Here is a 19,890-nt window from a genome sequence, read left to right as displayed (position 1 = left end):
ATTAACAGCAACTTAATATTGAACTTGGGAACTTACTCAACATAATAAGTGCCATAAATGGGATCATCAATTTTCTCCCAGCCATATGGAAGCTCTGAAAAACAAAGAGTTGTCTCTCTCAGTAAATACAGTACAGAACACTAAGACTTCTAATAACAAAATTGTGGCTCTTTGCTGGTGTTGAGGGACATTAACTTGATAGTGAAATCAGATACAGTGATCAAAGCAAATGCCAAATCTTGAACACACCCCATGGAAGCCACAAGTAGTATTAATGTGAAAACTGCATGCAAACACAGATCTCAGTTTCTAGAAAAACACATTTTCATTGAACTACTCTATTGTTCCAACAGCTGTACCAGCCAACAACTGCAGCACATCTTGTATGACATCACCACTGGAGGAAGTGAGAGCATTCTGTTTTCCCAAATAGGTACACACACACAAAAAAAAGTAATTTGCTTTTTGAGCTTCTTTCTTTGCTAGGAATGCTGGAAAAGTTGTTCTAGACGGAACAAAAAGAGTTTGCTTTCTGCCATGTAAGTACAGTAAGTATACCTAAATGCTCCTGAGAAGTTTGTACTATTCATCTTACTATGATGGCAATTCCACAGCCTCCAAAGGCATCCTGTTCCAAAGCTTAGTTAGACATCAGGGACATCAAAGTACAAAGTAGTACATGGCAGTACAAACCAAAATAAGATATTACAGCATCTTCTGGCCATAAAACTAATGATATTTTGCAGAAATAGAGATCCCTAAAACATTCTGCTATTAACAATTAAAATTTTAACTGGATTAATTTAATGCACTCAGAAATCAATCTTTCATGTACAACCAAACTGTCATATATATATTCATATACATCCATACATATTTTATTATCACTCACACTGAATGCTTAAAAAATTTTTATACTGCCAACAGAACTTCATCTTGTATTTAAAAGGCACCAGACAGATGTGACAAGTATCTCAGTCGACACAAAGAGAGTAAAAACCTTAGTGCCAGATGTGATGACTTTGATGGAGGAGACTCACAAAAGGATGGGCATTCCCATCACACACAGATATTGATTTCTGTGCCGTTAGACTATGGCACAATATATGGAGAGTGGTATTGAGATGCTGTAAGGAAATTTGATTCTGGAATTCCGTATCTCAGATTTTTTGTCCTTTTTAAACTCAGTTGCACTTTTCAAGTAACTTTTGGGAGACAATGAGTACCAAACTAGACAGAGCAGAACTGATGTAGTGCATACTGAACACAGTCATTAAACTGGCCATAAAGAAGTACTCCTGGATACTCCTGGATGATTTGAGCCTTTTTTTTTTTTTTTTTTTTCTTTCAGTGACAATGTGAATAGACAGTTATTGATGTGCTCTAAAAGGCAAATAGGAAAGTAAAGCCTGACTGGAAATAGGGAGATTAAAGACTTAAAAAACAATCTTAAGAAATTGTTTTATCTCTGCCTTAAGACTGCTGTGGTCTTCATGTAACACTGACCTCGAAGAATGTTCCTGCTCAGCCTATTCCGATACTGCAATGGAAGATATAACCCTCTGCCAGAGACTGGCAGATGAGGAGCTCCCCGTTACTTTTTTTGTAACAAAAAGCTCAAGGACTTCCTTAATGTTGATACTCAATTCTTCCTCTTATTCTTAAAATATTGTTAGCATTGAAATCTTCACAGGTCCAGACTCCAAACTGCTTTTGTCAGGGCTATTTTGTTATTGTCACTTCGTAGCAATAAATGCAGCATAAGGTATTTAAGCAGGTCACAGAATCACAGAATGGTTGAGGTTAGAAGGAACTTTTGGAGATTATCTCACCCAACCCCTCTGCTCAAAGCTGGGTCACCTAGACCAGGCTGCTCAGGACCATCTCCAGCCAGCTCTTTAATGTCTCCAAGGATGGAGACTCCACAATCACAACTCCACAACCTCTCTGGGCAACTTCTTCAAGTGTTTGATCACTTACAAGTGAAGAAGGGTTTTTTTTTCAGAATTTCCCGTATTTCAGTTTGTACCCTTTACCTCTTGTCCTGTCACTGGACACCACTGCAAAGAGCCTGTTTCCATCTTCCTTGCACCTCCCTTCATGTATGTATTTAGACTGATAAAATCTCCTTTGAGGATTCTCTTCTCCAGGCCAAAGAGTCCCAGCTCTCTCAGCCTTTCCTTATAGGAGAGATGCTCCAGTCCCTTAATCATCGTAGTGGCCCTTTGCTGAACTCTCTCCTGTATGCACATGTCTCTCTTGTACTTGGTAGCCCAAAACTGGATCCGGAACTCCAGCTGTGTCTCACCAGTGCCGAGTAGAGGAGATGGATCATCTCCCTTGATCTGCTGGCAATACTTGCCAGCTGCAGCCCAGGAGGCTACTGGCCTGCTTTGTGCAATGGCAGTTGTCACTGGCTCATTGTCAAGTCACCAAGCATTACAAAGCTCTGGTGTTGCTCTTTTCAGACCTGCTCAGAACTTGGGTAAAATCTGTGGGTAACTGACCCTGCAACGGTTCCCATAAAGTCCTGTATATCCTGAGACAAGACTACGTAATGTAATCCATAAATATTCAAAAAGAAAGCAACTGATACGCAAATTCTGTACTGCCCCTACAGTAAGTTTCATTCCCAATGCATGCAAGATAAAGGCAGTCATTTGCTATCAGAAAATTATGTTTTTACTTAACCCTATGACACAGAATGAATACAAAGTACCAATTTAAATACTATAGATACAACTTATTTTCATGTAACCTTACAAGGTTTTCTTCCCCTAATTAACTTACTGTTGCTTTCGTATCTGGCCATCTAAAATTACATTTCCTTAGAGAAAAGTGAGGCAAGTACTGGTCCAATCTGTACATAAAAATACTCACAAACACACATGCATGCATACGCCACACAGAGAGATATATGCGTAGATCCCTTTCCCAAAGTGTATTAGTAGATGGAGTTTTTTACAACTATGAAATTAAAAAAAAGAAAGTAGAGCTTTTGCCCAAAGTTAGAAGTTGGTATTTTTCTACAAATATATACACTTTAAAATATATAGGTGCAGAGGACATTTTTTATTTCATGTATTTATGAAAATCTGAAATAATCTGAGGATTTACTATTACCCTATTGGCCTATTTTTCCTAAAGTAATCATATATAACTGTATTTATGAACTGGCAAACTATTGAGAAGGTAAATGGCAAATCCCACTTTGTAGTGTAAAAGTCTGTAAACACTTAGCTAATTTCACATATTACGGAGAACTCATTTTTAAATGCATGGATTGAACCTCTGATTATCTAACACCATAAAACAGTCATGTGTTCAGAAGAAAGGAAATAAAAAATTACCTTCCTGTACCATAATAGATATAAACTCTATGTAAGGCAATGCTCTAATTTCATTTTCCCATTTGAGATGCAGCATGTAAGCTATGTTTAATTAAAATTCTGTGTTGACCAGTAAAATGGAATTGCCAGAGCACAAAGTCAAGCCCCTCGCCCACCAAGTACGGCAGATAAGGTTAGTGGAGCGTAGTTTACTACAGAGCTTCTGTTAGAAGAATCTTGTGCTACATTTGCTTTCAGGAGCACTGTGATTATTTTTCATTACACTAAATATCTATTCCATTTTGCACTATTGAAATGAAAGATTACAGGACAGAAATACTTTAGTGCTTCATAAAACAGGAAGCTAAGCATTTACCAAATTAGGGGTGAGGGCATTACAGCTTCTCTTTTTCATTTCATTGTACCCAGGGATGATCATTAGGGATGAGAGTGAACTGTAAACATTTATAAAAGAGAATTGTTATAAAACACTTGTGAAGATTACTGTTGGACACCTTGATTTGAAATGGGAAGGGGCTATAAATTATAGCGTTCTCTGATATTCATTTGGTAGCACTAGCATGCTAGTTCATGTCTAATTTCTGCAACCAATTGTTTCATGGTTACTATGCTATATGAAGTCTTCATTTTCATGAGCTCAACACTGCTATCATTCATGCCTTTCATTCTGTTGACTCCAGGAGGCTTTCCCTATAGAAAGAAATCTTTCTTTCTATAGAAGGAAAACCCCCATAAATCTACAATTTATTTTCAGTCTCCAAAATCTTACACTGCATTCCCACAGATCTCCTTTCATCCAGTGGAGGGCCTGTTCAGGAACATTTGTAAAATCACCATTTAAAAATCAGCAATAGTTTGTGCAGCAGTTGGCAATGCTGATAGCATGAGTGGACGGAAAGGTGCTGAAAGATCTGCATAGTATGTTTATACGCTCCGGTTTTCACGTCATGCTTTATTCCTTACCACAGAAGCAGCATCTAGGTAACACTGCAGCAGTCATGCAAAATAAAAAAAAGATCAAAAAGGAACAGCTGATACTAAGACACTTTGCTCAGCATGAATCTGGGTAAGATTTCAGATGCAGAAGGAGCTGCATTTCTAAAAATTAAATGACCAATGGTAACAAAAGCCTTTATATTTTCAAAGAAATAAAGAAGGAAAGAAAGAATGAAAAAAAGACAGACTAATATGAATTCAAGCAGGTCACTTCAACAATCAATGGTAGTGCTTCCCCATCACAGCCTGCTTATGCTAATCATCCAGATGCTCTTCTTCTGCCTTCTGAAAGCTGTTGTGTTTCACAATGATTTTTGATGGTGCCACTTAACCTTCTCTGGGGATGGAGGAAAAGAGTATGTTTTGGATCTCAATGTTCCAAGATGAAAAAGCATATTACCAATACTGAAGATTACTTTTTCTGAAGTTTATGAAGTACTAAATGTGTTAAAGAGAGTCATAAAAACCTCCAAAGGTTTCAGGACAACTAGCATTGTGTCATTACCCTACTGACAGACTGGAAAGACAGACGAGGGCACATTTTTTTAATTGGCTGCAATCAAAATATTTGTATAGTACAAAAGAATATAGTATAAGAGAGAAAAAGAAAATACAGTGCCTGCTGAAGGTGTTGTCAATAAGGATGTGGAAGCTGTGGAAGTCACTGTGAGTTTGGTTCACCTGTCTTGTTAACACCCAGCCACAGGTCAGGAAGCCTTTTCTAACCTATATATGAGACTTTTTCCAAAAACTATTGTATCTTTCCACTCAACAACCTGTGTTTTATCTCTTGCTTTCTCTCTCCCCTTTTCTTACTCCCTGTTTCAAATCCAGTTTTACCTTTTCAAGTCAGTTACTTACTACAGAGGGTAGGTATCAAAAGAGCTGGGTTAAAAGTTACAAAATACCATGCAGCTCCACAGTCCAATGCAGCTGCACACTCCTCCAGTTTCTTTCAGAGATACGGTCTTTGCAAACATTTATCTGTAAGTCTAAAGCAGTGTTCTTCATTGCATAGTTTACAAAAAAAACTTGCCTGCAATACCCTAAGGCACAGCACACAGATTACCGGGGAGCGGATGCTGCTCAAGGCATGCTATGCTGCTCCCGCAGGAGCAGGGGGCTAGAGATGTCCAGTTTGAATGGTTTCGTTAGTGCACATCCACACTGCCCAGCTGATGATACATGAAAGAGATATAGTAGCTGTGCTGCTGCTCCTGAATCCTTCTGTTACAGCGTGCCATAAGGAAAGAGAGGATAATATTGCTAACCGAAAATCAGTATTTAACCTACTATCTCCATATCTGTGTGAATTCTGCTAGGTCACCTATCTGCACACCATCTGGGAGTTCCAAAAAACAACAACAAAAAATCAACATGTATATGCTATGGTAAAATCCTTCATACTACCTCAACAGGTTCTTCCATTGAGCCATGTTTAAAACGTCACTGCCTGAGCTGGAAAATGCAAGTACTAACATGGACTTCTCTATGCAAGCATACAAATCAAAAGCTGTGGGAGAAAATAAATTAGATAAAAAACATGGAAGTTGAACTCAGTGAAATAACAACAAAGGCAGGATGGACAACTCCACCTCCACAGCAAAAACAAATTCACTCTTCCTGTCATGGAAGACCTGGAAAACTTACGGAACATACCAACTCAAGCCAAGTCACCTAAGCTCAATTTCAGTTACACTCATGTTCTCCAACTGCCATTCTCATACCAGCAAAATTCACAAAGACATGACTGTTTATATTCTTTCTATAATGACACACCATTCATGTGCAATTTATTCCCATGAATAAAATGACATTATGCATAATTTCTTCTTGCACAATGGAAACAAATGTCTAAGTAACATTCACATCTGATAAATGCATCTTCTTCCTTCTGTGCAGCTTATTGTGACATGCTACATCCTTAATTGTGCAGAATGCAGATTACTATGTATTACTATCAATTCAATAATATTTTCTCCCAGCACTGTTACCAAGTGAAATATTGCCAACAGTAGGGATATTCTTAACATGAAGTAGAGTTGATCCCTCTGACATGCAGAACTGTGTAATGTCTAATCAAGAATTGCATTAATACAGTGAAAAAGTACCAACTGAAGTAGTGAGTTTAAACTAGCAAAACCAAGTTCATAAGGGGCTTGTCAGCTATTCAAATAAAAACAAAAGAAATGCAATTGAAAAGAAATTAGGGGAAAAAAAGACCTTATGTGTTAATAATTTAGTTAGGTTATTGTAGACAGTACCTGAGATGGTTTCCTTAATAAAGCCTTGAAATAAAGAATTCAATTCTTAAGTTTAGTGGACAATAGCTTAAGATGGTCAGACTACTCTCCATGGACCTTTCAGAGAGAAACCTTAGGGTTTCTGTTAAAAGATTCCAAACAAACTAAAAAATTCTGTTTTCCACATTTAGAAATAATAGATCGAAGGAAAGCAGAAAGTCACTGAAAAATATTTATTATTAAAACTTTAGATTTTTTCATCAGACCATGTTATCCCTTTGTCTTGTTCTCTGTCCTTACTCCTGTGTTATTTGTGCTGGGTACTTGGTTTGTATTACAGAATGTTTGTGGAGAGAGAAGCTTAAATCAGCTCCTTGTTGATCTCACAGTTCCCAGCGAAGTGACTAGCGTTTTGCTGGGGAAATAGAGGCTGCTAAGAAACAGTGAAAAATCTTTTTTAGCTGTAAGTTCTTGCCCAGGAGACTGGATATGAATGTATCCAGGCTTCCATGGAATTATTAAACAGCTCTGCGCCTTAACTTCCAAGAATAGTTTGGGATAATTTCTGAATGCTGTGTTAATTACATGTTATCTCAGTTTTAATACAACAACGGGTACATCTCAACAGAGTCACTGAAACTCCTATCCTCACAGCTCCCAGCTTTAAACTAGCTAATGCGGGCGCTGCTAGGAGTAAAGTCACTTCAGGACAAATCTCGGTGCAGAGAACTCAGCTCAACCCCGGCCGTTACTCACATGCATGCCGAGGAGCTGCGATGGCACTGCTGGTTCAGAGATCAGCCATGCACACAAAAGGGACTGTCACTAGCACACCCGTTTTACCAGCAGAAAAGGAGCCCCAAGTACATCAACCGCGTGCTGCATTATCAATTTGTATTCTGGAAGTTCAGCAGATCTGCTGCACTCCACGTACAACTCTAATGGGGAAGATTCTGCCTTTGAAACTGATTTTATTAACACAGCTTTTTTATGCTATATTCTTTAGACTTTGAAGAAAACAGACTGAAAAGAAGCATTCTTTTTGATCTTTTGGATGTTCAAATCTTTCAGTGCTTGTACCTCATTACTGACTGTATCAATTCAGCCTCGTTACAAACCAGTGTTTTCTATCTAATAACTGCCTGATCTCATGCAGTCAGGCTTTTCTTCTTCTATTTGCTTTTCAGTCTCTTCATTTATTTATATTATTTCTTTTGCTGTTAAATGTTTAACAACCTACCCTGAGAATTTATGTAGTTATTGAATTTGCTGTTATTATATAACCTAAACCCTTCAGTTTGGCTACTGACCTAAAAAGACCCATAGAAGTATTTAGTTAATAATAGTGCAGGCTAGACCTTATGGGGGGCAGCTAGGTATTCTGTTACTAGTACCTCAAATTCATATATAAGCTTCAACATAAGCTAGCTATTCACCTCTTAACCTCTGGTATAACAAAGGGGAAAAAAGCTTATTTTCCTGTAAGAAACCTAAATGACATACTTTAATGTTATTTTCAGTGCCAGACTTTAATAAAGAGGATCTTGGTGGCTGTCTGCTGAATTCAATCCCGTGTATCAAACTGGATGAGGTATTGCAGACGCGCTCTAACGAGTCAGTTCCCAACCTGTACGGTTGCAAAATTCTCTTCCTGCCCAGGTGCAGGACTTTGCATTTGTCCTTGTTGAATTTTGCAAGGTTTCTGCTGGCCTGTTCCTGCAGCCTGGCTCAGTCCCTCAGTGGCAGCCCTCCCCTTGACCATCTTGACTGGTCCCCTGGGGTCACCTGCGAAGTTGGCTTTGTTACCTCCTTCAGACTGTACGTAAAGATGTCAAACAGGACAGACTCATCTATAAACTGCTGCAGTACTCCTCTTGCATAGGCATTCAGGCACAGTATGGTCATTAACCACTACCTTCTGAGCCTCACCACCCAACCAGTTATTTACCTGTACAGTTCTCTATCCATCCTTATTTTTAATGCCCTAAATGTGATACACAAATACTGTATGAGACAAAAAAATCTCGCAAAAGTCAAGGTAAATGACATCCACTACTTTTGCTTCATGCACAAACCCAGTCATTTTAGCATAGCAATCAAGTTGGTCAGGCATGATTTGCACTTGGTAAATCCACATTGGCTGTTCCCAGTGTACCAGGTCTGGGTGAGATGTAGTTAACTTTTTCCACAGCAGCCCCCGCAGCGCTGTGCTCTGTACTGGTAGCTGGAACAGCGGTGCTAACACACCAGGGTTCTGGCTGCTGCTGAGCAGGGCTCGCACAGCACCAAGGCTGCCTCTCCAGCCTTCCCCCCCTCAGCAGCAGGACGGGGGTGGGAAAGATCTTGGGAGGGGACACAGCCAGGACAGATGGCCCAGAGTGACCACCGGGGTATTCCATACCATATGACATTTGCTCAGATACAAAAGATAAGAGAAAGGAGGACAAAGGGGAATGATATTATTTATGATGTTCGTCTTTCGGAACAACCACTACATATACTTAAGTCCTTCCTGGGAAATGGCCAGACATTGCCTACTGATGGGAAGTACAGAATAATGGCTTTTGTATTCCTTTGCTTCCACATGTAAACTTTGCTTTTTCTTTATTAAACTGCCTTTATTTTGACTCAGAGGCTTTTTTCCATCTTATTTTCTCCACCTCATCCTGGTGGGGAGGAGAATGATAGAGCAGCTTAAGTGTGCACCTGGTATCTGCTCAGGGTCAACCCACCACACCCAGTCACCACCCTCTCCTTTCAGTGTCCAGAAATGTGTTCTCAGAGGACTCACTTTCTAATTTCATCAGGCACATTGTTAGGGCCTGACAGCTGCCAGCATCCTGAGCTCCTCTGCCACAGCATCCTGAACTTCACTGTTCCATGGTCGTTATACCTAAAGCTGACATTGACTATCACATCTCCTACTAGTTGTTGCTGCTAGTTCATAGCAGGTCCAGCTGTGCATCACCCCTCATTGGCTCATCTGGTACCTGTATCATGAAGTTATTCCTGAAAACTGCCAGATATCTTGTTGACTGCTTGTCTTCTACCTTGTTGCCCATTTAGCAGAAGTCAGGGATGTTAAAGTCTCCCATAAAAGCCAGAATCTGTGATTAGAGACTTCCTTGAGTTGTTTAAAGAAGGCTTCCTTGCCCTGATGAGGGGGTCTGCAACAACCCACCATGGTCTCCATTACTGACCTCTCCTCTGATCCTGATCCACAGTTTATCCACCAGCCAGCTGTCTGGAGAGCTCCATACATCCAAGCTGTTCCTCTGCACAGAGGACAGCCCCTTTTCCTCATCTTTCCTGGTCAGACCGGTTATTTTACTTTGTTTCTGACTGATTTTTAAAATAACAACACTAAGCTTTAATTAAAATTTCAATCAACATTAGAAAACATTTGTTCCATGACTTCATTTGTCTCAAGTCAACGTTTCAAAATAACGCGCACAGCATAAGTTTTCTGTTTTTCTGCCTTGTTATTACACCAAATGGCAATTACTTGATTTTATGTGACAGGCCAGTGAGGCAAATGGATAGACATATTATGAAAAGAGATTGGAAAATGTAGCATCTATAGTGATAATGAAAAAAAATCCAGCCAAGAACTACTTTGTATGCTTGCAATGAACTGATTGTCTGTGGGTGGTCCACAAATAAAAAGCTATCCTGCCCAGACTGTACAATTGCATAGGTACTTTACTTATTTGTGATAGGCTGCAATGGCCTCAGAAGCATCAGATACTGGCATGGGATAGACATCTGAGAGCAGATTAGATAAACTAGTGCTCTGATCAAGTACAAGACATCTGACATTTCTATATTTTATTTCCAAGTGGCCAATGAAGTATGCAATCAGATAGAAGAATCCTCCTCAAGGTACTTCCTACATGATCTGTTTCCATGACTACCATGCTTTTTAATAATATGTTTTCGTTGTTCTGAACAGTGGATGGATATATGTAATGCAGATACATTAGCTGTTTAAATACTATTTGATGAAATAGATAAATCAATAGAATTGATGAAGGAGATTACATTGCACTGTGGAAAATTCACATTAACACTGCAGGTGCTGAGGCAGCAATTCTTGATTTATACTGGTGAAATATGATTAGAATCTGGTTTTGTCTCCTCAGTGGCTTAATTGCCTTTCAAGAGTGAGAACTTTACAAGTCCCATCTTTTATTACTTTTTGGCTTGTTGCACAATAGGTAAAAAGCTGCTTTAGTTGTATGCAACTGCTTTCTGAAACTTCTTGTTGTAACTTCTTCGTCATTATGCATTAGTTATATTTATGAGGACACTCAAACTGAGTCACTCTGTACTTTAAACATTATGTTAAAAAATCCCTTGGCATTTGAATGACAAGGAAATATGTATGAATTCCAAAGCTTATTTTTCTTTATTTGAATTGTAATGCCATCTGCCAAAACTTTCACTATAGTTCTGTGACAGCATCAGAAAGGAGCTTTGCATGAGAAACAGGTGTGTGGTCCTTTGTTAATCTACCAGACACACTTTGCATTCATAAGGGCACTTTGTAAATGTAGTGTCCAATTATTACATGGATTTGTGACAATGACAAAATAATCAGGTTTCTAAGTCAATTTTCCTTCAAGAGTTTTAACTCTGTGGGATAATAAGACAATTAAGATCTACCCATGTTTTCTTCATGTTTTAATGTTCATTAATGTTGACATGTGCTAACATGTTACAAGAAGGAAGAAAAGAAGGAAGGCAAAGTAGTACTTTCATGTTCATAATCACTAGGTTTTATTTTTATGCACTGCCATGTCATGGAAAGTGACAATACACATATTTTCCAGTCCCCTTTTCCCTCCTCTCTTCCTTCTTAGTGTAAAACCTTCATAAGGGTGAATAGAGTAGCAACTCAAACACTAGAGAGGGGACTAAGAGGGTGCTGTGTTAGAGGAATAGGATGGAGATGGAGATGGGACAGGGAGATGGAAAAAACCAAAGAGCTGGCTGTGGTTCTTTGTGTGTCTTGTTTATTATTAAGCATCTCCCAAAGCCCTTCAGGTTCTTTTCCCAAAGAAAAGAGCCCTTTCTTCCAAGAAGACCCAGATATCCTTCAAAGACAAGCTGCAGTCTGTTCCTACTTCCCCTCTAACCTAGTGGGTTTTTATCAAAATAATTTGTTCCTCCCCCTGCCTCCTCCTTGAGATTCCTTCCTTACAGCCCCACTGGTGATGCAGCCCCCTGAATACTGCTGGGCAGGAGCAACTGCTGCTGTACATAAACCCGAATATTTCCATTCCCAGAACTTCTGAGGAGAATAAGTTTATAAGGATAACTAAAAGACTGCTGTGGCTACCTCAGAAAAAGCATACCTACAACAGTTAATAGGAGAAGAGAGTGTCTGCTCACTTTTTTTCATTCATTTTAGCAATAGCCTGTTCGTGTAAGCCAGGGACCTTGCAAGTTACTCAGTCATATGGCTGCCTTTATCATAAGCATCAACCCAGACAAATGAGGAATCTGACTTTCATGATACTACTAAATATAATCTTGGAACCAGCAACTGATCTGCTTGAATTATTCCAACAGAAAGTAACTTTTTCCTCAGTGTATGCCCTTGCACAGGTATTACATTAATTATTTAAATTAAATTAATTACTTCTCATTGGTTGAAGGTAGGTCTCCAAACTAAAGCTGTACCAATCCAGCGGCATAATACACAAATCTTCAATTTCAACTCCTCTTTTTCTGTTAATTTCTGCTCTTTACTATTCTCCAGTGTCTTCAGCTCCTTAAATATCAATCAAGGTCACTACAAGTTCTTAAAATAAAAGAGACCCTTCAAACTGCTTCCCCTACAATGTATCTCAAAAGATGCATAGTCTACCACAAAGTTACTACAGAACAGACCCTACAGGAACACCAAACACAAAGACTGAACAGATCTCTCACTGCAGTAGCTCATTTCAGCCCAGCTTTGCCTGAGTCTATTTTATACCTTTCTAATTCCTCCCTAAACCAGCTTAGAAGTAATCAGATATAGGCATAGAAAGGCATGCCTTTTACAGACTGACCTAGTGATACTTGACAGAAGTTTTTTGAGGATTTCTCCCCCTGGCCCAAGAGAACAATTCAGACTGAGCACTTAGGCTGGGTCACCTCAACATCAGCACACCTTATTCAGAAGGTTCAGTAAGAAGAGCAGCAGCACGACTTCACTGACTGGAGCCTCAGTTACTTCAAAAAATACATGTACTCCAGCCTAAAAGAAATTATAAAAACTACTATTCAGACAAAGCTGTCCCTAAATCAGTAGAAAGGAGTCTGAGGATATCAGACAAGTAAACTGCAGAAACTGCAAGCAGAGGAAAGTGAGAAATTAGGCTGAAATGTTTTTTTAAGTCTGGTTTTGTTGTCATTGTCTGTAACTATGCATAGTTGTAATATAAACAGGGAAGAACAAATAAGCACAGTACAGAACAACTTTTTGTGGCTGGTTATATTTCTTTTCATTCATTTGCAGTCTTCATAAAACTTTATAAACTGTAGTGGCCATCTGCAGGCAGAACTCGGAGGATGAGAAATTTATTTGGACTTCTTTACTGGACAGGTGTAGAAACTATATTATCTTAAAGTCAAGCAGAGCTGGAAGGGACTTGATTTTACATCTCTCTTGATAGGCACTCCTGACATTGTAACTGTAATGTTTGCTACATAGTGCTGTAAAATGTGATGTTGGAATTACCATCCATAACTTTCAGATGCAGCCAAATTAAGTTTGTGATTTATGATACATTCGTGGTGTGCAGTAATAGCTAGTTATGTTTTTTCTTGGTGATCTTTAATTATTTTGAGGAAGATGTTATATGCCTACAGAATATGTGTGCTCAATACCTAAGTTTATCTTTTGTGCTGAGCTACATTCAGGATTTGTAGATTTAAACTACTCCCTATTTTCTTCCTTGATATGTAATTAGGTGCCTGCATTTCACAGGCTTGGTTCACATCTGGTTCACTGGTCTGTTCTCACAGAGAAAGAATATTTCTGTGTCATGGGAAAAAATAAGCCTCCAGTCTTTTATAAAAAGGCTTACAAATGAGAGAATTGAATGTTACATGCATTTTAGGTGCGTATTTTTCTCTGCTCCACTGACGAAGTCAGTTGTGCAACTGCCATGTTTGTAAAACAGTTGGGTCTCAGCACTTGCAACACCTGTGGCAGAGGCCGCCTTTGCCAGCCTTTTAGTACAGTGAAATGATAAAAATTTATTAGTTTTCCACTTTGCAGTTGCAGTCCTAATTACACAATGCAGCTGGTGCTGAAGGAAAATCCGTGTTATTCAGCAGTAAAGGAATTTAAGTGGAAGGAGTGAAGATGGTGTTGCTTTGCAACTGTCTCTTTTCTTTTATCTCTTTTTTTCCTTCTACCATTTAAAAAGGACTAGATGATGAGAAAGGACAAAGGGACAAGGAGAGTACAAGAGACAGGTGGAAACAACTGAGAGAAAGCATGAGCGTTACAGTGAGGGGAGGAAGATACATTGCTACGATTGGCACAATGGCTGGGCAAGTATTGCTTGGACTGGCCCTGAATTGCTCGTTTCGTTTCCTTCCATATACTAATACCTCCTTTATTTGTCAATCTCATCTCTTTTGCCAGTTCTATTTCCTACATTTTTCCCTTTTTTTTGAAATTTCATTTTTAGATTCCTTCCCCCCCCCCCTTCTTTTTTTTTTTAAAAAAAAAACAACACAAAAACCCAAACCACCCTGATCAGTAACAAACAGGATAGCTTTTGGTTTCTTAAAAGTAATGGAAGACAATGGTATCTCCTGAAAGTTAAATAGGAACAAATGGACATGCAGTTTGTACCATACAGTCTAAAGAAGGGAGAATATTTGTGTTCAGAATTTCTGAGTTTGCAGAAGCAGAATCTGGATATCTGCACTGAGTCTAAAAGAGAATGGGGATTGTATAATATGGTTCAAAGATCATGAGCTGGTTGCTCCTTTAAAACACTAAGAATTCTATGATACGAATACAGAATCATAGAATCACAGGATGGTTTGGGTTGGAAGGGACCTTAAATGCCATGAGTTCCACCACCCCGCCATGGGCAGGGACACCTTTCAGCAGACCAGGTTGTTCCAAGCCCTGTCCAACCTGCCCTTGAACACTGCCAGGGATGGGGCATTCACAGCTGCTCTGGGCAACCTGTGCCAGTGTCTCACCACCCTCATAGTAAAGAATTTCATCCTTATATCCAGGATGAATCTACCCTCTTTCAGCTTAAAGCCATTCCCTCTTGCCCTATCACTACATGCCCTTGTAAAAAGTCCCTCTCCAGCTTTCCAGTTTTTAACTCACTAGTGAGGGCTTAACACGACAAGGATTTTATAAAATTAAAATTTGTTTTTATGTCAGTCTAAGGTTCTCCTGAGAATATTAGTTTCCTTGTCTTCCTTTAATAAAGGATAATTAATACCACCCAGTTGTTTTAGGACCACAACTGCAAACAGGGTAAGTATGGGCTGTATCACGTCTGTCAATTTTACATTTTTCTAAAGTCTAAAGTTCTTAATCATTATGTGGGGGGTTGGCCCTGGCTGGACACCCAGTGCCCACCAAAGCTGCTGTCCCTGTCCTCCTCAGCCGGGCAGGGGAGCCCCCCCCAGCCAGGCCCGCGGGGGTCCGGGCAGGGAGATCGCTCTGGGGGCCGGGGCCGCGGCCGGTCCCTCCCCCGCCGCCTCTGCCGCCCCGGCCCCCTCCGGGGGAGGCTCCTCACACGCCGCCCGGCTCCAGCCCGGGCCCTCCCGCGGGAGACGCTGCTCCAGGCCCTTCTCCAGCGGGAGCCCTTCCCGCGGGGGGGCTGCAGCTCTGCCCGGGCCGCTCCTGCGCGGGGCCCTCCCGCGGGGCGCAGCCCCTCGGGCACAGGCTGCTCCAGCCCGGGCCCCCCGCCCCCGGGGGCACCGGCCCTGCCCGCAGCCCGGCCCCGGCCGGGGCTCCGCTCCCCGCTGCCGGGAGCTGCTCCGGCGCGGCGCGGCGCGGGCTGCCCGCCCCCGGGGGCACGGCCCCCTCCGGGCACCCCCTGCCCCGGCCCGGGGTCTCTCCCAGGCTGCAGGGGGGGGGGATCTGCTCCCCCGCGGCCCCCCCCGGCTGAGGGCACTGCCCGCCCCGCCGGGGCTGCACCGGGGGCTGCCGGGGACCCTCTGCCCCGACGCCTGGAGTCGCCCCCGACCTCCTCCTGCCCAGCCCGGGGGGCTGCAGGGCCGCTGCTACCGCACAGCCGCGCTGCTCTTTTCTCCTGCTGTTGTGCAGCAGGTTTCTTAAACATGTCAGTCCTGAGGCACTACTGCCATCACTGATGGTCTTGGCCTTGCCCAGTGGCGGGACCACCTTGGAGCCGGCTGGCATGGGCTCTGTTGGACATGAGGAGCTTCTAGAACCTCACAGAAGCTGCCTCCTCAGCCCTCTGCTATCAAAACCTTGCAATGCAAACCTAATACACATGATTTGCTCAGATTTCCAATACCCTGCACTCATTATGACAGTCTCTGCGTGCCTCAAAAAAACCAGGGACCTCCTGAGCATCGGGCAATCTACAAACATCAAGGCCCTTCTCATGGTCCTTCAGAACAGGCCTGTTAAAAGCAATTTGTGTCAGATGGTATCTCAGAGCTAAACTCTGCCCAGTGTTCGATTTGCAGGTCAAACATCTGCTGTTCAGGTGTTACCAAAGTCCAGAAATAATTTAGTAAAGTGAACCGAGACACTGTCTATTCGTAACAATCTATCACCAGCATCCTTGTCCATACTCCGTTACAACAGTGAGCAGAAAAACAATGAAACAGCCAAGGAAATAATGAAGAATCCTGTATTAGTATTAAAGTCCCAGTAATCCTTGATCCTCAATCCTGTCTGTTCACACAACAAAAATCTGGAGTTTGGGGGCTGTTTTGACCTAAAAATGACAGGCAACAGCACCCTTTGGTGTAGCAAAAGTAATTCACTGCAACCAGACAACAATTAACACCGTTTCACAGCTCCAACTATCCTTGAAGGATGGGAGCTTGTATTCAGGCCTGCTTATTTTCTGCTCTATTCTCTTGTATTATTCTTACAAAAGTTTTGCCATCTCCTTTCAGGATCTTCCTTTCAACGTTTACAGAGGTTTATTTATTTTATTGTAACAGAAAAAAAAAAATTTAAAAATCTTTAGAAGACTGGAAATTTTGCTCTATTCATGACTGTGCTATTCTGTGTAATCACACTTGTCCCTCAGGAGGAGAAGCTCGCAATAAAGGGCTCAAACTGTGATGCAGAGTGTTCGACTTCAGTACGGACGCTTAGGTTTCCTGCGTCAAGGTTACAGCACTAAGCCAAAGCCTTTCACGACACTATGCAAACCTGAGGTGATCTGGGTAATTCTGCAGGAATGAAAGAGAAGGACTATTTAGCAGGGCAGAAGGACTGAGGAAATACAGACGTGCATCATGTCGAAGTCACCACACTAGAATGACTTTCGCTCAGGGACACAGGCATTTGCATCTCCCGCTTGCAATAGCTTTCTGGCCCTAGGGGTCTTTGTGCCCCTGGGCTGCCCAGCCCTGGTGGGATTCAGCTCCGCACAGGCAGCAGGGCAGCCTCTGCCATGCAGCACAGTTTGCTTCTCTCTCAAAGAACCTGCCCAGTTTTGCTACTTCAGGGGAAGCAGCATAGTTTAACCCATGGTGATTGACCATTATCTTCTCATATGACATGATCATATGTCTTAGAAAACAAGAACTCTTTTGACAGAAGGATTTTTCTGTCTTATTTTAGCTAACCTAACAGTCAGGAGGAGATGAATCCTTAAGAGAAAATATTGCTATTACCTCAGAGGTAGGCTTACCCACTTGTGTTTTTAACTTTTGATAAATTGATAAGCATTTCTGTTATTAAGGACAATTAAACACTGTGACAATAAAAGGAAAAAATATAATAAAACCCAAAACCAAGGACATCAGCACTCGATCTTGTCAGAATAAAATATTGGATTAAAGAAAGGGAAATTCATTCAATTACTGCAATATGAATGGTCTTGAGATGCCAAATATGAATACAAAATTCAATTTTTCATCTATCTAATAGTGTATGTTTGCAGTCTTTGATTTAGACTTGTGTCTAATGCAAATCTTATCAAGTAGAAGAAAATGTTTGGAAGAAAAGAGAACACAATAACATGTATAACCTCCTCTCTTCTTCCCCAGAATAAATCCTTGATCTATTATGAACAGCACACAGAGGCCCTTAATATTTTCCCTAGATCAAATTTTGCCTTGGTATCACTTTTTTTTTTTTTTTTTAATATCTTAATGGATATTTATGACAACCTTTGAGTTTTCTAGAGGCCAGAAAATAGGAATCTCTGCTGAAGGTTCTACTTCCAGCATTTCAAGTTCCCTTTCAAAGAGATAGAAGCTAATAAAATGAACAATAGAAATGAATCAAATGTGCATAAGCAGACTTTGAAAACAACAGTGTCATTTTCAATTAGGACAGTCTCTTTTCTGTTGTCCATTCCAAACCATACAGTAGAGTGACAACATCAACAGATTATTTTTCACGTTTGCCAAAGAAAATACCTTGTAACTCCATTTGTATGCAGCTGATGCAAGATGAAAATGATCAAAATAACAAAACCAGACAGTGTTGCCATATGTTCCAGTACAGAAGCAAATTATAGTGCATTAACACCCCATCACTATCATATAAAAAGGCTGCAAAGATAAATGTTTCCTGAAAATATATCTCCTAAAGAATTAAAAGATGGGTGAGGTAATACAAAAAATACAAAATACAAAATAAAAAAATAAAAAAATATTATTTTTCCCCTTTTTCATTCAATTTTTATCTTTTTTTTTCACTCTTCCTATTATTACAGATTAAGTCATTAGTTCCTTTTACTGTTAGAGATCTTGATGTTACCTTTGACTAGTAGCTCTGAATTTATTTTTCTTACAATTAAGTCTTCCAGAAGCTATAGTTTGAATAGCTCAAGAATATGTAAGCTTCTTATATCTGATATATCAAAAAATCCTAGCCCACACATTAGTGGTCCTCAGAGACTCATACTGTAGCGTTATATACGCTGGTCTGTCAAAATGTCTTTTTTTTTTTTTTATGTCAATAGGAAACATGGAATTTGTCTAATTTAGTGTTTTACTAGAAGTCTAGATTTTCTCATTTCTGCCCCATTTCTTTTTACCATCAGATTTCTCCTTGAAAGAAATCTGAGACTAAGGTACGCTGTGCTTTGCTTTTCTATAGTTCTTTCTATGCATGGCTACTATTCTGGAATAAGAGTATCTTTTACTAGGTGAATCTTAGCTGAATACTGAACACTTCACAGAAGGATGGAATGTTAAAAATCAGCTAGAAATACAAAAAGGCTTAAAAGTCCCTGCATTCAAGGTTCTGCTTCCAAGGCATACAGATCCACTGGATCCTTCAGTTTCCCTTTTATCTTCAGAAGAAGGAAGATTAATTACCTATATACTAATAATTACATTACAAACTCCAATGGAATTGGAGGAAGGAGGGCTTTGAGCAACGTGGTCTGGTGAAAGATGTCCGTGCCCACGGCAGGAAGGTTGGACTAGATGATCTTTAAAGGTCCCTTCCAAACCAAAATTCTATGATCCTATGATTCTAAGAGTAATTGGTAACGTGAATGGTTATAGAATGTAGGTATGTGGACAACTTGTCTCCAGGAATTCCAGTTTTTCTACAGGTGGGATACTTTCCTTCTTTTATTGATCCCCACCCCCCCTCATTTCTCTCTGCAGTTTCCAACCAGTCACTGTTAAGAGATACTTTTTCCAGATTCCCAGTTCCATTCTCATACATCTTCCCACAAATGTGCTCCCTCTTTTTTTAGTAAAAATTATTTACATGCTATAATTTGGATTGATTCACCCAAATTAGTGTGTGAATTAGCATGGGAAATTATCAGAAACCTTAAAAGGTGCTGTGATTTCCACAAAATTTGTCAAAAGGAGGTTTTTCTCAGGACCACTGGTTCTTGATGATGGTGTAGGTGGGCTTCTCAGAGATGCAATTGAGATGCAATTGTCAATACTTTTTTGAAGCAGACATAAGACAAATAATATATTAGTTAGTTGTATAGCATTCCAATTTCCATCAAAGTAATGACGTTAGAGCACCCTGAAGGTCTGTGAACTGATCTAGTGTACAGTATGCAAAACCTGATTGGACTGACAACAACCAGTTTTCTAGTCAGGAAAGGAGGGCTATTTACAGGCTCCTTAGGAAG

At 40.4% G+C, this 19,890-nt stretch overlaps 1 protein-coding gene across 6 annotated transcripts in view; it reads right to left on the bottom strand.

Annotated features, from left to right (window-relative positions):
• The window catches only part of MAGI2 (membrane associated guanylate kinase, WW and PDZ domain containing 2), a 761,916-nt gene that overhangs the window by 165,101 nt on the left and 576,925 nt on the right, over positions 1-19,890 (bottom strand). For all 6 annotated transcript variants that reach the window (XM_080391914.1, XM_080391915.1, XM_080391910.1 and 3 more), the window contains exon 7: positions 37-94. In XM_080391914.1, the coding sequence (XP_080248040.1) occupies positions 37-94 (58 nt within the window). The remainder of the gene's footprint in view (positions 1-36; positions 95-19,890) is intronic.

The sequence above is a fragment of the Falco punctatus genome (assembly GCF_963210335.1).
Source record: "Falco punctatus genome assembly, chromosome: 6".
NCBI classification, from domain to species: domain Eukaryota; kingdom Metazoa; phylum Chordata; class Aves; order Falconiformes; family Falconidae; genus Falco; species Falco punctatus.
Note: the sequence above shows the minus strand (reverse complement) of the source record. Positions and strands in the feature narration are given on the sequence as shown.